General features: G+C 40.6%; 1 protein-coding gene across 4 annotated transcripts in view; it reads right to left on the bottom strand.

Moving 5' to 3' along the window:
- Window positions 1–18,738, bottom strand: part of LOC142444988 (glutamate carboxypeptidase 2) — a 62,126-nt gene that overhangs the window by 2,772 nt on the left and 40,616 nt on the right. For 3 of the 4 annotated variants that reach the window (XM_075546438.1, XM_075546436.1, XM_075546439.1), the window contains 5 exons: window positions 13,921–13,988; window positions 9,990–10,081; window positions 9,038–9,128; window positions 6,318–6,582; window positions 5,964–6,045 (listed from right to left, as the gene is read on the bottom strand). In XM_075546438.1, coding sequence (XP_075402553.1) covers window positions 5,964–6,045; window positions 6,318–6,582; window positions 9,038–9,128; window positions 9,990–10,081; window positions 13,921–13,988 — 598 coding nt within the window. The remainder of the gene's footprint in view (window positions 1–5,963; window positions 6,046–6,317; window positions 6,583–9,037; window positions 9,129–9,989; window positions 10,082–13,920; window positions 13,989–18,738) is intronic. The other variant, XM_075546437.1, reaches the window with a different exon arrangement.

The following is an 18,738-nucleotide window of genomic DNA, read 5'->3' as shown; positions in this document are numbered from 1 at the left end:
TACTCTGAGGGCAAAAGGGGTGGATTCAATACCTTTAGAGACAGGGAAAACTATGATAGAGGTGACTTTAGTCTGCTTACGAGAGATTTGGGGACAAAACCCCAAAATGGTGTTTACACTACTGCAAATTACCCCAGCCACAAGGCTCAGTCCCTGAGCGCACAGCTGTCTAGTTCTTTGTGTGCAGACCACTCTTCCCATCATTGTTGCAGCCCAGGAGGCTGCACTTTCCTATGAATCCTATTACTTGATACCCACGTTCGGGCTCCAGTCTTTTCTATCATTTGGTCCTGAAACCAGGGTGGGGGTGGGGTGGGGGTGAGGGTGGGGGTGGATGTGGGGTGGGAGTGGGGGTGGAGGTGCAGCCCTGGGATTGCAAGGCTCTCTCTGGGATCCGTTGGCCTCCTGGCCTTCCCTCCCAGAGCAGGTATCATCTAGCCACCTTGTCTGCTTTCCACTATAGGCTGCACCCACACAGCTGATTCTGGCCCAGTGCTTAGTTGAGCTCCCCTTCTCTGGTTCTCTGCCTTCTCTCTGTGGCGTTTCGGAAAGGTCCCCATCTCAAAATCCTGGTATCAGATCAGAAAATTCTAAGCCCCTGGGGCTTGGATTGCATGCAGGGGGTGGGGAGGGGGGGACACCCTCCTGATCTGTTTCCTACTCCACTCCCTAAGTGTCCAGAGTCTAGGGACTCACAGAGGTTGCTCCCGCAGCCCTTTATTCTTCTCAGGAGTTTAAATTATTCAAACCCCGCCCCCACTATGGGAAGTACCCATTCTAAGCCCCCTCAAAATTTGCCTATGGGGTGCCTACTCGTTAATCTTTAACCGCTGGGTCTAAACCCATTCATTAAGTTTAAACGCCTAATTTTTTGTAACCAGATTTGGCCTCAATTACAAATTAGGTAATAACTCAAATTGCCCACAAGATGGCAATCTTGATTTTAAAGTCCTCCTGCACCTTGATAATTTCTGCCAACATAAAGAAAAGTTTTCTATCTGCCTTCTCACTCCCATCTGTGCCACACCACCTGCTCAGGGGAAGCCAGCTCTCCCAGACAACCAATCTTCTTTCAATCCTGACCATGCCCCTCTTCCCACCACTACTTCTACCGCTCCTTTTCTCCTCCTCCCCTCTGTCTGCTCCAGCTTTTCCTTCTCCTTATAATCCTCCTCCAGTCTTCCCCTTAGGACCCGCCCGACCCTTCACACCTTCCACCTCCTCTGACTCTCCATTCTCGGATCTACCATTTACTCCCCCATTGTCATCTCTACCTTCTTCATCACTGTCTTCCCCCCTGCCACCACCAGCTTCAATTAAATCCCCCCTCCCCTCTGCCACTATGGTCTCCACCCCCACCAGTTCCAGGCCAGCTATTCTCTGCTCAAAAGCCACCTCTGTAGATCCAAACTTTCCAATTTCTGACCTATCAGTACTCAGAAAGTGTCTGAGACCCTTGTCCTCTGATCTGGACATTTAAAGGGTTCAAGTATCTAACTCATTCTTACTACCTTACCCGGCATGATATTTATATTTTTTTACAACAACTCTATGCTCCAAAGACAGGAGAGAGTCTGGGTGAGTGGCCCAGCAGAGAGATGATGAATTTCATGCCCAGGACTGGAATAAACTGGCGAGCTCTGATGCAGTTCCCCAGTGAGACTCTAGCTAGAATTATCAACCCTGACTTGGAGACCGCACCTGCAGAGATGACAGGCTTACAAAAGATGGCTACTAAAGCAGGCAATCATGACAAGACCAGAGAAATCCTTCCAGAGCCAAAAGAAAATCCTGCCTGGTTCATATTTTTGTAAATCATTTTAATTGGGAGCTGTTACAACTCTTGTCACAATCCATGTACACATCCATGTGTCAAGTGCATTTGTACATTTGTTGCCACCATCATTTTCAAAACATGTTCTTTCTACTTGAGCTTTTGGTATCAGATCCTCATTTCCCCCCTCTCTACCCCTCCCTTCCTCATGAACCCTTGATAATTTATAAATTATTATTTTTCATGTCTTACACTGACTGCTATCTCCCTTTACCAACTTTTCTGTTGTCCATCCCCCTGGGAAGGGGTTATATGTATATGAAAAGGTCTTCCCTTCCCCCCCCCCCACACCTTCCCCTTCCCCTCCTGGTATCACAACTCTCATTATTGGTCCTGAGGGGTTTATCCGTCCTGGATTTTCTGTGTTGGGAGTTCTGAGCTGTACCAGTGTACATCCTCTGGTCTAGCCGGATTTGTTAGGTACAATTGGGATCATGATAGTGCAGGGGAGGAAGCATTAAAGAACTAGAGGAAAGTTGTATGTTTCATCAGTGCTATACTGCACCCTCACTGGCTCATCTTTTCCTTGTGACCTTTCTGTAAGGGGGTGTCCAATTGTCTACAGATGGGCTTTGGGTTTCCACTCTGTGCTCCCCCCCATTCATACTGATATGATTTTTTTTGTTCTGGGTCTTTGATACCTGATCCCTGATCCCTTTAACACCTCCTGATCACACAGGCTGGTGTGCTTCTTCCATGTGAGCTTTGTTGCTTCTGAGCTAGATAGAACCTTATTTATTTTCAAGCCTTTAAGACCCCAGATGCTATATATTTTGATAACCAGGCACAATCAGCTTTCTTCACTACATTTGCTTATACACCCATTTTGTCATCAGCAAATGTCGGGATATTAGAACAAAGTGTTCATATGTTGAGGGAGGACTTGAGTAGAGGCCCAACGTCTGTCTGCTACCTTAATATTTAACATATAAATATATGTACATAGATAAATTTCCCTATCATTATGTACAAATATATTTACATATGCACATGTATGTATTTAGACCTCTATAAATGTCCTTTGCCTCCTAGTTCTTTCCTCTCATCCCTTTTACCTTCCTCTTGTCTCACTATCATGTTGGTCCTTCATTCAGGTTTCAGTAGTTCCTCTTGGCTACATTGCCCTAGATCAAGCCCCACCAGGCATCCGAAGTCCTTGCCATCAATTTTAGATCACTGTTTTTCCCTTGTCCCTGGGTTTGTTGACACCCCTTGTTTGCTTTCCCTGCCTCCTCCTCTCCTGTACTCCCCAGAGCCATAGGTCATGTTGTTTTCTCTTCCGGATGGTTTATCACACCTATCTTATCTAGATAGACATGCAGAGACAATAATAAGCACATAAATATGATGGAAGAAAATAAAACAATAAACGAAAACCAAAACAAAACAAGAGCAGCAACAACCGAAAAAAATCAATGGAAAAAAAGCGCCTATAAATAGTTCCCGGTCTGTTTGTTGACTTTCAGGAGTGTTTTCCAGCCGAGTCTGATGGGGTGCCACACCCTGGCCCCAAAGTCTATTTATTGTATTCCCCAAGGGGCTTCATTGCTTGGCTCCCCTTGCTGTTCTGTTGCAAGCCCTGAGTGTTTCGCTCTGGTGTGGTGGGTCAGATCGATCCTGCCCAGTTTTTCTCTTGCCTCTTGGAGGCTTTCCATACGTTCAGCAGTGTTGATCCCTCAACACCAACTGGCACCACTTTACTTCATTCACATTTTATCTCACAGTCAGCGCCTGGCATTGAGAGGAAACCTAAAAGGCTTGAGGATGGTCCCCAGACTCCACAAAAAGAACTTCTCAATGCAGCTTTTAAGGATTTCAATAATAGGGAAACGCAGGAAAAATTAGATAAACTACAAAGGGACAAAGCTAAATTTCAGATGCTGCCTACTGCCCTGCAGGACAAATGGGTGAATTCAGACCAATAAACTTTGGGCCACAAACGGGTGGGCCACCTGAACCCTGCTTTAAATGTTCCCAGATGGGACATTGGGCATGTAAATACCCCAATCCTTGCCCCCTGCTAAAGCCTAGCCCACACTGCAAACAAGGAGGCCACTGGGGAGTTGATTGCCCTTTCCACCAGAGGCCAGGAGGATAGTCTTTTCCATAACACATCCAGAACAACCAGCTCAAGATGCCTTGTTATCCGGGCATCTAGGCCTGGCCATAGAAGATTAACGGTGCCCGGGGCAACAGCCCCCACAGAGATCACCCATCACAAGCCCAGGGTAATGACCATTGTCTCAGGTAAGCCTATTTCTTTCCCTTTAGACTCAGGGGCCACTTATTCAACTCTACCTGAAAATTCAGGACAAACTATTTTAGCACCCACCATTTTGTAGGGATCTCAGGTATAGTCTCTCACAATCGCTCATTGCATTATCACACTTATGTGGCCTTTATCATGTACAATTTTCATACCAGTTTCTAGTCAAATGCCCCAAATGCCCCATTCCCCCTTCTGGGCTGAGATATACTCACTAAATTCAAAAGACTAGTAACTTCTCATTTACCAGAGAGTTCCCAGTCTCCACACTTGTTTCCTCTCTTATAAGCTGCACCAGATACTCCTCTTGCCTCCATACCCACCCCTAAATATCTCTAGTGCCCTGACACCCCCACCTGCTCTAGCTAATCCACATGTTTGGGGTGTCACCCAACCCTCTGTTGTTGCTTTGTGCCAAAAATCTGTTTATGTCCATTTAAAAGATCTCTTGAAATGTCTTACTGCCCCTCAATACCCTATAGCTCTCCAATAAAGACAATATCTAGCATCCCCAATTCTATCTTCATGGGTAACGCCCAACAGAACCAAGACAAAACAGAACCTACCATCAGACCAGTAGCCACTGAGGTATTTCTCTTTTCTAATCAGGACACTCTCTGCCTCCTGGCCCTTAAAAGACTCATAGGCAATGTCTCTACCAACTCTTGTAGTCAAACCCTCCTTTGGCCAAATACTGAGACCCGACGTGCCTCACCTGGAATATTGTTCCCGTGACATACACAGGATTATGCATCCCAATCTTCCTCACCCCAGACTTAACTTTTCTAGGTGAACAGGACATGAAGGGCACCGTAATGAAATATACATCTAAATCCCATCAACATTTTTTCTGTAGACACAGAAGAATGACAGTAGCCCCTATACTCACTGGAACTAGCATATCTGGCCATCCGGGAACTGGAGTGGGAGGAATTGGAATGGCTACTCATTTTTACTACAAACTATCAAGAAACCTTAGTGTTGATATGAAGGAAATAGGCAACACTCTTTTAATGCTTCAAACACAAACGAATTCCTGAGCGGGTATGGCATGACAGTATAGGTGAGCCCTGGACTTGCTTATTGCAAGATAAAGGGAAACCTGCATTTTTCTAGGGGAGGAATGTTGTTAATAATTCAGGTATAGTGTCACAAGAGGTAAGGCAATGAAAAGAATGAATCCAACATTGACTGAAGGAGTTAGGAGATGTTCCCTCCCCCCTACATACACCCCTGTACACTCCCGTACCTGTCTCTCTCTCTAGAAATAATAACAATAGAAAATAATAATGTATGATCTGAGAAAAGGAATGCCTGGTTCAACTATAAGGTACAGGTACATAAAATCTAGACACTAAACTGGAAAAAAACTGTTGTCTCACCATGGAGGTCTTTCAATGCCAGGGTGGGGATTTTTTAATCAATTCAGTTGCCAGGAAGGAGGTATGGACATAGCTGGGCAGCATATTCCTTAACTTAGATTAGAAGAAATAGTTCTTTGATAGATGCAGCAGTATTTGAACAGAGAGGGAGAAGGCGGCAAAAAATTTAAAAGATAATTCAGCAATAAAGACATAATCAATGACTTTTAATTAGACCTGTTGTATGTATGTCATGCCCCGGTAGCACTGTAGAGTGAGCAATAGATTGCTAACCAAAGATCATTCTTTCAGAAAGCCACCAGCCACTCTGAAGGTGAACGATGAACCTGTCTGCTCCTCTAAAGATTTATAGCCTTAGAAACCACAGTGTGGCTGCCACGAGTCAGAACCATCTCGGTGGCATTGGGTGCTCTAGGTGAGTGATTATATTAATTATTTATATAGAGCTGGGATATGCATTATTTATAGATACAAAACGTACTTGCTTGTGTCCAAGTCCTGAAGTCTCTCATTGAATTTAGCAGCAATTTCTGTAAAATTCTTCACTGCAGAAAAAAGTGAATCTGAAATAAAAATTAGGACCATGAAGTTTTAAGAACACGCTTTCTTTAGTTTAAACACAGGGAGCAATATAGAATGCCAGTATCTGCTCTTTTGCATTTTATGTTATTTATAGCTCGACTATTCCAAGATATGAACTCCAGTGAAGTGGAAAACACCTTTGCACCTATAAGGAGAAGGTGCAAATATATGGTAGAGAAAAAATGGCAAATGCCTAGAAGTAATGTTATTATATTGTTAATATTATATTAAATTTTAAGATAGTGTAACATACCAAATGATACATTGTATGCTTTCATTTCTTGTGAGTGTGTCATTGAGATATTGTAGATCTTGTCAGCATACTTTCTTAAAACTTCAGAATACTTTTGACAGTCAAATGGAAGCACTTTGGAATTGGCTAGTTCAAACACTATTCCCCCTCGAACCAGGGCCACAGTGAGGTGATACTTAAATGTTGGATCATAAAATTTTTCTACCAATTCATATGTTTCATAGACACTGTGATATAGTGGATAGCTACTGAATTTGCTTCTTTTCTGAAAAACAAAACAAAATCACTTATCACTTAAAAGGTAACCTTTAATAAAATGAAAGTTCATTTACTATTAATTTTAATATTGCTCACTGTTTTGGTTAGCAATGAATAAAGTATATACCACCTCAATAATCCACTTATAAAAATAATAGTATTAAAGCATTTAAACCCTATCTAGACTTGTACCAATTAAAATATATGTATCCATGGGTGAGTCAAAATAAACCCCTGATGAATCCTCTCTGACCATGGACCAGGGGTGTGATTAACCTTGCTATCATGTGGAGCGCATGGGAAAATAAGCTACTGCAGATGCAGCTAAGTTAAAACCTAGCATTCTATCATTTGATCTCCCTTAGGATCCATTTACATTTGTTCTAGATTTTAGCATTTTATGCTTTCTTTTCTATTGAGATTTTTATTTGTTTTACATTGTTTTCTTTTTATTAAACAAATGTTATTCTGTATCTGAAATCCAGGATAGGTATGTCTATGGAGACAGTAACTAGATGAATGGTTCCTTGGGGTTATGGCAGGGAAGGTTGAGGAGAAATTACAAACTAATAACAAGAATGAAGAAAATGTTCTAAAACTGGTTGTGTGATGATTGTACAAATCTTTTTTTTTTTTCACAAAAGAAAAGCTTGTAGTTAGTTCAGGGATCGTTTGCTGGCCCTTAGGAGCGTTTTCCAGTCCAGTCTGTTGGGGTACCATGCCCTGGCCCCAAAGTCCACTTTCAGCATTCCCTGGGGACCTTGCCGCTCCATTCCCTTGCTGTTCTGCTGCACTCCCCCAGTGATTTGCCTCGGTGTGGTGGGATCAGGTCAGGTGCAATTCCCACACTGTGTCTCCGGTGCTGTCCCCTGTATCGCCCTTAGTCACTGAGGGGCATCATTTCTCATAGTGGGGCCAGCCATGTTGTTCTCTCTGTGGACTGGCTGCTCTACTCAGGAACATCATCCTCATGGCCTGGTGGGCCAGGCTGTGCTCCACTCTCTCCTCCTGCCCCTTCATCTGCTCCCGTGTGCTCTGATCTGTACAAATCTTTTTTATGTGATTGAACTATTGTATGATATGTGAATTATAAGTCAATAAAACTACTGGGAAAATATTTACACTAGGGTTCCAGTTTATACACGCATGAGTTTATTCCAAACAGCACGTATTCAGTCATGATTCTGTGATCGATGAATGTCTGCGGACATGATTCTGTGATCAATGGATGGCTGCAGACAAGCTCTCCCTGTCATACGCTTGCTTTAGTCCCACTGACTTACCCTTGTAGGATGTAAATAATATTATAAGAAATATTTTGTATAGACCTGGAATGCTTGACCTTGAGTATGTAAGAGACATGGGAACACTTTTTTTAATTGGGCAATGGTTCTAAGAGAGCCATGGACATTTTTAAGAAGAGGAGACAACGGCAATTTTGCATTTGAGTAAAAATTAATTTAAGGAGACAGCGAGTTAATATAGGGCAATCTCATATAGGGCAGCAAATCCCCTGATCACTGAAGTTCCATGAGCGGATAGTTCTCTGGAGTGAAGGACAGAGTAGGGCAGTTTGGGTGTTCTAATCAATACATGAACAACCACTCTGTAGTACAAAACTCTACGAGTCAGCATTGACTCGACGGCTGTGAGTTCTGGTTTTGAATATAAAATTGCCGTGAGGGATCTGCATTGCATTTTGGGGTCTGGGGTGAAGATGATATTAACAACTTATAAGTTCCTGTCTTCCCCACTAGGAGTAAATGTAAACTACATAAATTGAAAACAAAGCAGCAGCAGCATGATCACATTATTTTAAAAACCAAGAACAATATTGAATGAATTTCCATGGGGTGAATTGAATCAGTGGTGAGACGAGGATGGAGGTAGCATAAGTGAGCACAGTTTTTCATTTTGACCCTTATAGAAGACTCTGGCATTTTACAAACTATGTATCTATGCTACTTTGATGAAAAAAAAAAAGTCAGCAGAAAACGAAAGGAAATGTGGCAAGTGCATGTCCCCTGTTTTATGCCCTCTGTTAATCTCCCATTCCCTTCCTTTCCACATTTAATTATTGGAGACAGAAAATCCAAATATCTATAGGTGTGTCTTTTATTTAATTTGATCACAGGGTAAAGAATCAAAGCCAATTCCTAAATTTTTAATTGAGGTGGCGGGTTGGGTGCACTAATGCCAAATGAAATATGTTTAAGGAAGTTCAAGTTTAAGGTTCAAGTTCAAGGAGGTTCAAGTTTGTAGACCTGTATTGATGTCAACTGGTATTTCCATGTAGGACTCAGGATAGCAGATGCAGGGACTAACTCATGCGCTATTGAACAATTTGATCCATTCAAACCTCCCCCTTCTGCTCTCAAACTCCTTTATGTTTTATAGCCAGATTGATTTATTTAGCCAAAATATGTTTCTAAAGCATCTTGAAAACATCGATAGAGACTCACCCAGTTTTTAGTGTAACGTGCTCGGGCTGAAGCAATGCCAAGTCTTTGGAAGAAAACTTCAAAATCATTACCAGATCCCAATTTGTTAATCCTACAAGGGATTAAACAGCGAAATTATTTCAGAGTAATTTCATCACCAGTATTCAGAAGAAAGAATCTGGAAAAAATAATATTCTATCAAACTAATCTCATGCTTAGTGCATAATTTTTTAATGTTTTTTAGTATATAACTTTGGACAATGTGAAAAAGTTGAGAGAACTAGTAATTCTGCTGACACACACAAAAATAAAATTTTATGACCTTGTTTTGTGTTAGCCCAACCATTTTATAATGTATACATATCTAAGATGCATAAAGTTGAAAAACCAAGGTTTTTAGATTATTTTGCTTGACATTGTTAGGAGCTGTGCTTGTTGTATTTGAAAAAGTAAGAAATAGATTGCTCCACTTCACATAGCTGAGATGTAAACGTGTTCTTGATCACGTAGAATATTCATGCTGTTCATATCTGTAATCTTACACTGCTGAGATATTTAGGCCTCCTCACTTGCTAGTGCAGAGCTAACCAGTGCTGAAATGATGGGGACACCTGCATGAAAGTAATCCCAATATTTAACTGTGTGGTGCTCAGACTAAAGAATAGTAGAGCCTGACCAAGAGACAGAAACATGAGAGTGGATGACTTGTCAGCATTATACCTACGATAGCTGATGAGTTCTGCACAACAAAAATCCTTAGCCATTAAAAGATGCTGCATGGATTTCTTTCAAGGCATTTTACGAGTATTTCACTTAAAAGCTTCAGCATTGTTTTTCCTTTATCATACTTTTTCAAGAAGTAAATTTTGTTATTCAAGATGGAAATGAAGCACCCATTTACTTACTCCCATAATGAATTCAGCAGAAAAGCCTTTTGTGTGTCTGTGTGTTTTGCTATGGGTTGGTGGTTTACCTGGGCACATCTCTGAACTCTGCAGAAGGATTTTTCTCCTTCCAGCTCTCATAAAGGGACTTGCCTTCAAAGCCTTCATCGGGGCTTTTCAGCTACAAAAAATAAAAGGAAAATATAGAGCATTTATAAACCAGAAAACAGAAGCCTGGAAACGTCCTCTAACCAGGGAATGGCTAATAATCTATGGATCAGAAGAATAAGCATTGGAATCCATCTGGTAACCATCATTTAACACTGAAGTTATGAGTTTTAATAACATGGTTAAGTGCTCATGATATGCCTGGGCACAGATATAGCATATTAAAAATGCAGAATGTATCTAGAAAAGACAGCCACCATGGATTATTAACAAGTCATTGTCTTTATTAGTTTTAAGTTATTCTATTTTGTTGTTGTTAAGAATACACACAGCAGAATATACATCGGTTCTACCATTTCGACATAACAACTCAGTGGCATTTATGACATTCTCTTTCCTCAAGTCGCACACCCATTGTCACTCTCCTTTTCCAACGTGTTCCTCTTGCTGTGACATAACTTCACGGCTACCTTAAGTTTTCCATCTAATAATCGTTTAAGTTATTGTCAAATTGATCCCAGATAGATAGTTCCTAAAAGAAAACATTGCTCTTTAGGCTAAATTGTTTGGTTTACAGAAGACTGCAAGGGTGTTTCGGTTGGAGGTTGATAGGTTATCTCAGGATAAGATTTTCTGAGTTCATTTAGCTTTGAGGGATTGAGGACGTGTGAGCCAGCCCAGAGCCTTGGGGAATGGTAAGAGTGCATGCTTTGGTAGGGTGGGGGTTTGAGCCTTTCCCCTTGATTTCAGAAAGACTGCTCTGAAAACCATTTATTTCCAATTCCTTTGAAAGAAGCCCATTGAAAAGAGGCAAGCACATGAAGGGAGAGCCCTCCTTTCTCTCTTACTCTTGCCAGGAAAGCTACCCAGGTCATTGAATAATAAATGATGAAACACAACACACATATTTCATTTATTTAACTCATCCTAATTATCACTGGCAAACACGGGGCTTTAGATACATCTCCTGATTGTACAAATGTGAAAAATAAGGAGTAAAATATGATCTACCATTGAATTCTAGACTTGAGTCTCAGATATTAATTTTGTCAAAAACAGTAAACATAAGTTTAATAAATAATCATAATCTTGTACAGGTAATTGAACAATAGATAGTATACATTTTTCATAAAAAAATCATATGGTCTAATTTTCAAAAAATCCCATATTAAAATGTTTAAATAGTATTGATACTATTCAAGGATGTAGGTAGATATCAGGAATGCAGAGATCAGGAATACAATATAGCATAGCTTCTCTTCATATAAACTGTAGATAGAATATTGAAATTCATGGTGCTATAATCAAGAGTCCTGGTGGCACAATGGGTTAAGTATCAGGCTGTCAACCGAGAATTTGACCATTGAAATTCACATGTTGATTTGGGTAGAACGATGAGGCTGTCTGCTTCCTGAAAGATTTACAATCTTGGAAATTCTTGTATTTCCAAGAGTGGCTATTAGGCTGAATCAAACGGAGGGCATTAGATGGATGGAGCTATAATAGAAGTATGTAACCATTTTTCATCTTTCTATAAATCATTGTATAGATTTTTTCATTTAAACGATAAAAGATGTAGATTGCACTCACATGCTAATTAGAAAATTTAAAATTTATGAATATGGAAACAAATATAGTGTGCCCTTGTGCTATGGGTGTTTGCATATTGTACTCTCTTTGCAAATGCTCCATTTCTTACTTTCAGAATCCCCTCCTACCCCCTTGTTTAGGAATCAGGTGAAAAGGAAACTTTAAAAACTTGGCCTATCCCTGTCCGGAGGGCAAAGGTGATTGGTCCATGGTAAAATTCTTAGATTCCAGGCCAGTTCATCTCATGAACAGCTGCCAGCCATCTGTCAGTGGCAGCTGCTGCATTGCTATGATGTTGAATGAGTTTCAATGCCACCTTAGACTAAGGCAGACTAGGAAGACCTGTTAATCTCCTTCCCCCAAAATCACACCACCAGTTCCTATGGGTCACCATGGTGAAATTCCATTGTTCGCGAGGGGAGTGTCTTGAGTCCAGACCACCTCCACAGCAGCTACAGAAACCAAGCCTCGGCCAGTCTTGGTACTTCTTGAAAGCATAGCACCTTACGTAGTCATCGATCATAGGCCACACAACTGAGACACTGTTAAAGTAACCTATGGGAGCAGCATTGTCAACAACCACAAGAACAATAAATTAAAAACTCCACTGCCATGGAGTTGTTTCTGACTCACAGCAACTCTGTAGGACATCGTAGAAATGCCTCTGTGGGCTTCTAAAACTGTACCTCTGATCTTGAGGTTAGCACCTGGCTCATACTGTAGTATGGTAGCAGGGTTCCAACATTGTCATACAATTATTCAATAATTGATCATTGTAAGATCATGACACCCTGCAACGTTTTCAGCCCTACCCTGAAAAGAGAGTAACTTACTCTAACCAAACCAGGAACCCCTAAATGGCAGAACGGTTACACACCCACAACACACTGAAAGTCTGTTCAAATTCTCCTAGAGGCATCTTGGAAAAAAGTCCTGACAGTCTGCTTCCGAAAGGTCACAAGCGTGAAACCCTATGGAGCAATTCTACTCTGCACACACAGTTACCGCGAGTTGGAATCGATTCCACAGCAACTAACAATAATGTCCACAAACTTAAGAGTAGCTGGAGCAGAGAATATCATTGCTCTCACATAAAGAACGTCACTAAACGTTCACATGTGAGCTGTAGTCCCGGGCAGCTGTAGATGATCTTTTGTTGAACAAAAGATTCTGCAACATAGCAATCTACCCCTTACTCATTTCTACAGTAAAAAAAGCTATTTTTTCTGTGTCCTATTTGTACATAACACTCCCTTACTGTGAACTTCTGTCTCTTCAACACACTTTGAGCTTTTCTAGAGAACATTTGCTATCTTCTGTCTGTACTTTCAGAACCAAGCATAACACTGGTCCTGATTAGGCAGTAAATTTACTGTTAGATAAATCAATAAAGAAAGGGAGGTGATGTAAGAGTCCCAGGCAATTGTGGAGACACTGGTGGTTTCATGGGGTTGCCTATCAGCCCTGCTGGAATAAAGGTACCACCTCTTGGCCAAGCCTAAGAATGTATAACACTGTTGGAAATGAGATAACACTGATCTGTCAATTACCTCATAGATCTCTTGGGCCAGTGAACCAAAGCCCTGGGCAAAATTCAGACATCAGCAGGATTGCGTACATGGTCTCTAAAACTGTCCCAAAGGATTTGCCTCTGGAAGTCCACACCAGGTATTCCTTTACATGCTTTTATCCAATCAGTTAGAACTTTCCATTCTTCCTGGGTTCTGAATTAGTTGTCACCACTATATTAAAGAATATAATTTGGCTTCAAGATTAAGGGATTAGATCATAAGATAAATTCCTGGGGTAAAAGCTGCAAAATCTTGATGGCTAATTTCCTTTGAAGAGCACTGATAGCAAAATGGGTTATGAATTGGGCTTTTAACAGCAAAGCCAGCAGTTCAAAACCACAAGAAACTCAGAAAAAAGAGTAAAACTCTCATGAAGATTTACAGTCTTGAAAACTCAGAGAGTTTTCTTCTGTGCCTTACATGGTCACTTGAGTCTAAATCCATTCAATGGCAGTTTGATTTGGACTTTGGAATTCTTTTTGAGGTCAAATTGCTTATTTTCAAAATGGAGTGGCAGACATAATGCTTCCCAAAGGCACAGTGTTGAGGGGAGAAGTGAGGAAATGTAAGCAAACACTTGTTCAGGTGAGTGACACATGCTAATAGGAAAAAAAAGTGCAAGAAAACTCAGACATCATAATGGCTCTGCAAAGAAACCAGTTTTCTTAAATTATATGTTCTGTTCTTTTACCTCTTTTGTTAGGTTGTATACCAAGGTGAACATCAGTGGTGTACAGTCAACTCTCAGGGTGTAGTTTCCTGAAAGATAAGAGCAGCTTAATTTTATTCCATTTCCTTCTGTTATTCTTTTGCTTAAAGGCCATCGTTACTCCTTAGCAAAAAAAAAAAAAAAAAGATCCTTCTAAAATATATGAGTAAATCAGATTTCAAAATCTCCCAAGACTCCCCCTATGTTGTAGACTGAACTGTTCCCCAGACCCTTAAAATAGGTGTCGACTTGGGTAGGTTATTATTCTCAGGATTATAAAGTTATCTTCAATTGGGTCACTTGCCACTTCCAGGTTCAACAGAGGCAAACACGACGCCATCTGCACAATTGCTCCTGTGCCCGAGCCGTTGATGCAGCTATTGTATCAAGGCATCTCGGCGAGGGTCTTCTCATTTTTGCCACCTCTCCACTTTACCTAACGATGTCCGTTGCCAGAGACTGGTCTCCCGACAATCTATCCAAAGGATGTAAGATGAAGTTTTGCCATCACTTCCTCTAAAAGGACTCTGGTCTTACTTTTTCCAACACAGGTTGGTTTGTCCTCTTAGCAGTCCATGGTCCTTTCTTTCTTTTTTATTTCAAAAAGTCATTCCTTTCTTTTTTATTTTAAAAAGTCATTTTATTGGGGGATCTTACAGCTCTTATAACAGTCCATACATCAATTGTATCAAGCACCTTTGTACATATGTTGCCATCATCATTTCCAAAACATTTTCTTTCTCCTTGAGCCCTTGGTATCACTTCCTCTTTTCTCCCCTCCCTCCCCCACGCTCCCACCCTCATGAATCTTTGATAATTTATAAATTAATTTTATTTTCATATTTTACACTGTTCACTGTCTCCTTTCATCCACGTTTCTGTTGTTCATCCCCCCTGGGAGGGGGCTTGTATGTTAATCACTGCGATCAGTTCCTTCTTTCTCCCCTTTTGCCCCCCATTTCCCCCTACCCTCATGGTATTGATACTCTCACTATTCGTCCTCGGGTTTATCTGTCCTGGATTCTGCGTGTTGAGAGCTCTTAGCTGTACGAGTGTACATGCTCTAGCCAGATTTGTAAGCTAGAACTGGGGCTCTGATGGGGTGGGTGGGAAGCATTAAAGACCTAGAGGAATGTTGTGTGTTTCATTGGTGCTATACAGCACCCGGGCTGGCTTGTCCCTTCCTCGTGACCCTTCTGTGAGGGGATGTTCAACTGTCTACAGATAGGCCTTGGGTCTACATTCCAATTACCTATGTTCACATTGAAATGGTTGTTTGTTTTGGGTCTTCTGATGCCTGACACCGAATCCCATTGACTCCTCATGGTCACGCTGATTGGTGTGCTTATTCCATATGGGCTTTGTTGCTTCTCTGCTAGGTAGCCAATTGTTCAACTTCAAACCATGAAGACCCAAGATGCTATACCTTGTAATAGCCAGGCACCATCAGCTTTCTTCACCACATTAGCTTATGCTGCTATTTTTTTTCTTTAGTGATCATGTTGAAAATGTTGTGATTTTGAAAATCACAAAATGCCAGGTTATTAGAACACAGTGTTCTTGCATTGAGGGAGGACTTGAGTAGAGGCCCAATGTCCATCTGCTCCAGCAGAACAATTCAAGTGCATTGATTCTTCTAAGGTCTTCCTTATTCAATGTCCAACTTTCACATGCATATGATGCAATGCAGGATACCTTGGCTTGGATGTGCCTTAGTCCTCAAAGTAACGTCCTTGCTTTTTCAGTACTATAAAAGAGGGCTTGTGCAGCAGATTTACACAATGCAACTCATCTTTTGATCTTAACTGTTGCTTCCATGAGCATTGATTGTGTAAATAAGAAAAAAATCCATCACAACTTCAACCTTTTCTCCATTTATCATGATGTTACTTATTGGTCCAGTTGTGAGGATTTTGGTCAACTCACGTTGGGTTGTAATCCACACTGAAGGCTGTAGTCCTTTATCTTCATCAGCAAATGCTTCAATTCCTTCTCTTACAAGCACATGGCTCAATGCTATCTGGCCAGCAGCTTCATACATAGGAACAAACAAGTCGCAATTGCAACTCTTCCCTGCTCAGTGGACAGTCACTCCTCTTTCTTGCCACCAGCACTGGTTTTAGGTCCTCCAAGAACTCCACCGTTAAGGTACAGCTCACTTTGTTTTGTATGTGGTTACTTGTAACTATGGGGTTTTGCATGCCCTAAGACTTTATAAATTGATGTAAGGAAACATTTTCTCTTTCTCTCCTGGTCGTGGTTCTAGATACCATGGAGGAGGTAAGCACCCTCAAACTTTTGTCTGCTTCTTAATTTCTTCCCTTCAATTACACACCCATCCCTTAAGACCTATCCGGATATGGGCTGGATCCCACAACAAATAAAGGCTGGATTTATAAAGATACAACTAATAAATGGCAATATTATGAAATCTTAAAAAAAAAAGTAGTCTCCACTTTGCGTGTGGCCAAGAATGAAAAGGAGAGATTTGTGTCTGGAATTTAATGAGAATGGATTGGTTAATTATTATGGAAATGTTTGTGGAAATTTAAGAACATCTTCTAGCTTTAATATTGACTTATTAAAACCATATTATTTCTTCAAGCCTGATCTCATCTCTCAAATTTTCCTGTTAAGTGTACAATTTCTCTCATCTGAATCCTCAGAATATTTCCCTCATATCCTTCTTGTAGGACCTTCCTATAACCTAACCTTGGAATGATGTATTACCTCTACTGGCTTGTCACCCCCGGAGTGCAAGATCTATGATTAGTAACCTGTGGTTCTTTTTAATCCATAGCAAACCATATTGCACAAAGTCTTCAGTAAATATTTGACGAATTTAAGAAAGATAATTAACAGGACCTTAGTAAAAAAGTGAAACTTTCAACATCAGAATGTTTTTCTTGAAATATTTGGAATTAAAAAAAAGAAACTAGAGGCTATATGTAAATTATGCTTTCATCTATCTAAATTATGCATTTTTATATTTGACTTTCAAGTCATAGGACTCAATCGTTACTCATTAATTTGACAGGGATTTATTGAATTCCCACTGCAATGTAGGCAACCTGGCTGATGAAGTAGATGAAAGGAGCATTGTTTCCCTGAATTTGCACTCTGGTTCTTGTTGTTCACTGCTTTTAAATTGTCTGACACAGCACAGTACTGTTCAAAATAGTTCCTACATTTGAACTCATTTTTGCAACCTTTGAATCAATCCATTTTGTTGGTGGTCATCCTCTTCATTGTTGACTCTACCACACAAAGCATGACGTCCTTCCCCTAGGAACTAGCCTCTCCTGCTGACATATTCACACTAGGTGAATGACGTGTCATCATGGTTATGCCCAAGAAGCGTTCCAGACCTGTTTGTTTTTCGGACAGTTCATGGTATATTTCATATTCTTCACCAAACCCCTGCTTGAAAAGAAGAAATACTTTTTCTCTTTTTGTCTTCCTTATTCATTTTTCAACTTTTGCATGCATATGAGGCATTTGAAAATACTAGGAGTTGGGTCAGGAGAACCACTGAGCATAAAGTGATAGCTCTGCTTATTAACACACGATAAAGGTATCTTTTGCAGTAGATTTGACCACTGCAGGATGTTGTTCGTTTTCTTCACTGCTGCTGCCACAGACGTTCATTATGGATTTAAGTAAAATGAAATTCTTTACCATTTCAATCTTTGTTCATCACGATGCTGCTTTTGTTCGTTTCCAGTATTTATATGTTGAGAATTAATCTGCATTGAAGGGCATAGCTTTTAATCATCAATAAATGTTCTGGGCCTTTTTTCTTTCCGTAAGCAAGGCTGTGTCATACAGTCCAGCATCTAGAATTTGTTCAGCATACAGCTTGAATAAATACAGTAAAAGAATACAATCCTGACACACACCTTTAAAAATTCAAACCACAGTCTCCCTTTGTTTGATTCTAGTGACTGCATAATGGAGTGTTCTGGAATTCCCGCTCTTTGAAATATCATCAATAACTTGTTTTGATCCACACAGTTGAATGTCTTTGCACACCAATAAAACATTGATACATATCTGCAATACTCTGCTTTCAGCCAAGATCTAACAATAGTAATGATATTCTTCATTCAATGTCCTGTTCAATTCTACTTCCAGTTTTAGACAATTCCCTTTGGATACATAGTTGCAACTGTTTTTGAATTATTTTCGGTAAAATTTTACTACCACGTAATAATGATAATGGTAAAAAAAAAACAACAACCTCACAAAAACTCACTGCCATTGAGTCTATGACAACTCATAGTGACCCTATGAGATAGGGTAGAACTTCCCCTGTGACTTTCCAAGACTGGAACTCTTTCTGGGAGTAGAAAGTCCAGCCTTTCTCCCAGTTAATGATAGTGTTCAATAACTTCCACATTCTGTTGGATCATCTTCCTTTGGCGTGGACACATATAGGGATCTCTTCTAGTTAGTTCACCAGGTAGCTGTGTTCCAAATTTCTTGTTATAGACAAGTAAGCACTTTTTCAGTGTTGCATGGGTTTGTGGAAACATGTCAGTAGGTATTCCATCAGTTCCTGGATCCTTATTTTTCACCAATGCCTTCAGTACAGCTTGAATTTCTTCCTCCACTATTACCCGCCTTGGTCATATGGCACCTCCTTAAATGGTTGAGTGTTGACCAGTCTTTTTTGGTAAGTCAGTCAGTCAGTCAGTCAGTCAGTCAGTCAGTCAGTCAGTCAGTCAGTCAGTCTTTGTATCTCTTTCAAAAGCTTTTCCTGTGCTGGTCAATATTTTCCCCATAGACTCCTTCACTGTT

Source organism: Tenrec ecaudatus, chromosome 4 (assembly GCF_050624435.1).
Source record: "Tenrec ecaudatus isolate mTenEca1 chromosome 4, mTenEca1.hap1, whole genome shotgun sequence".
Taxonomy (NCBI): domain Eukaryota; kingdom Metazoa; phylum Chordata; class Mammalia; order Afrosoricida; family Tenrecidae; genus Tenrec; species Tenrec ecaudatus.
The sequence above is the reverse complement of the archived record's forward strand: the minus strand, read 5'-3'. Positions and strand labels throughout refer to the sequence as shown.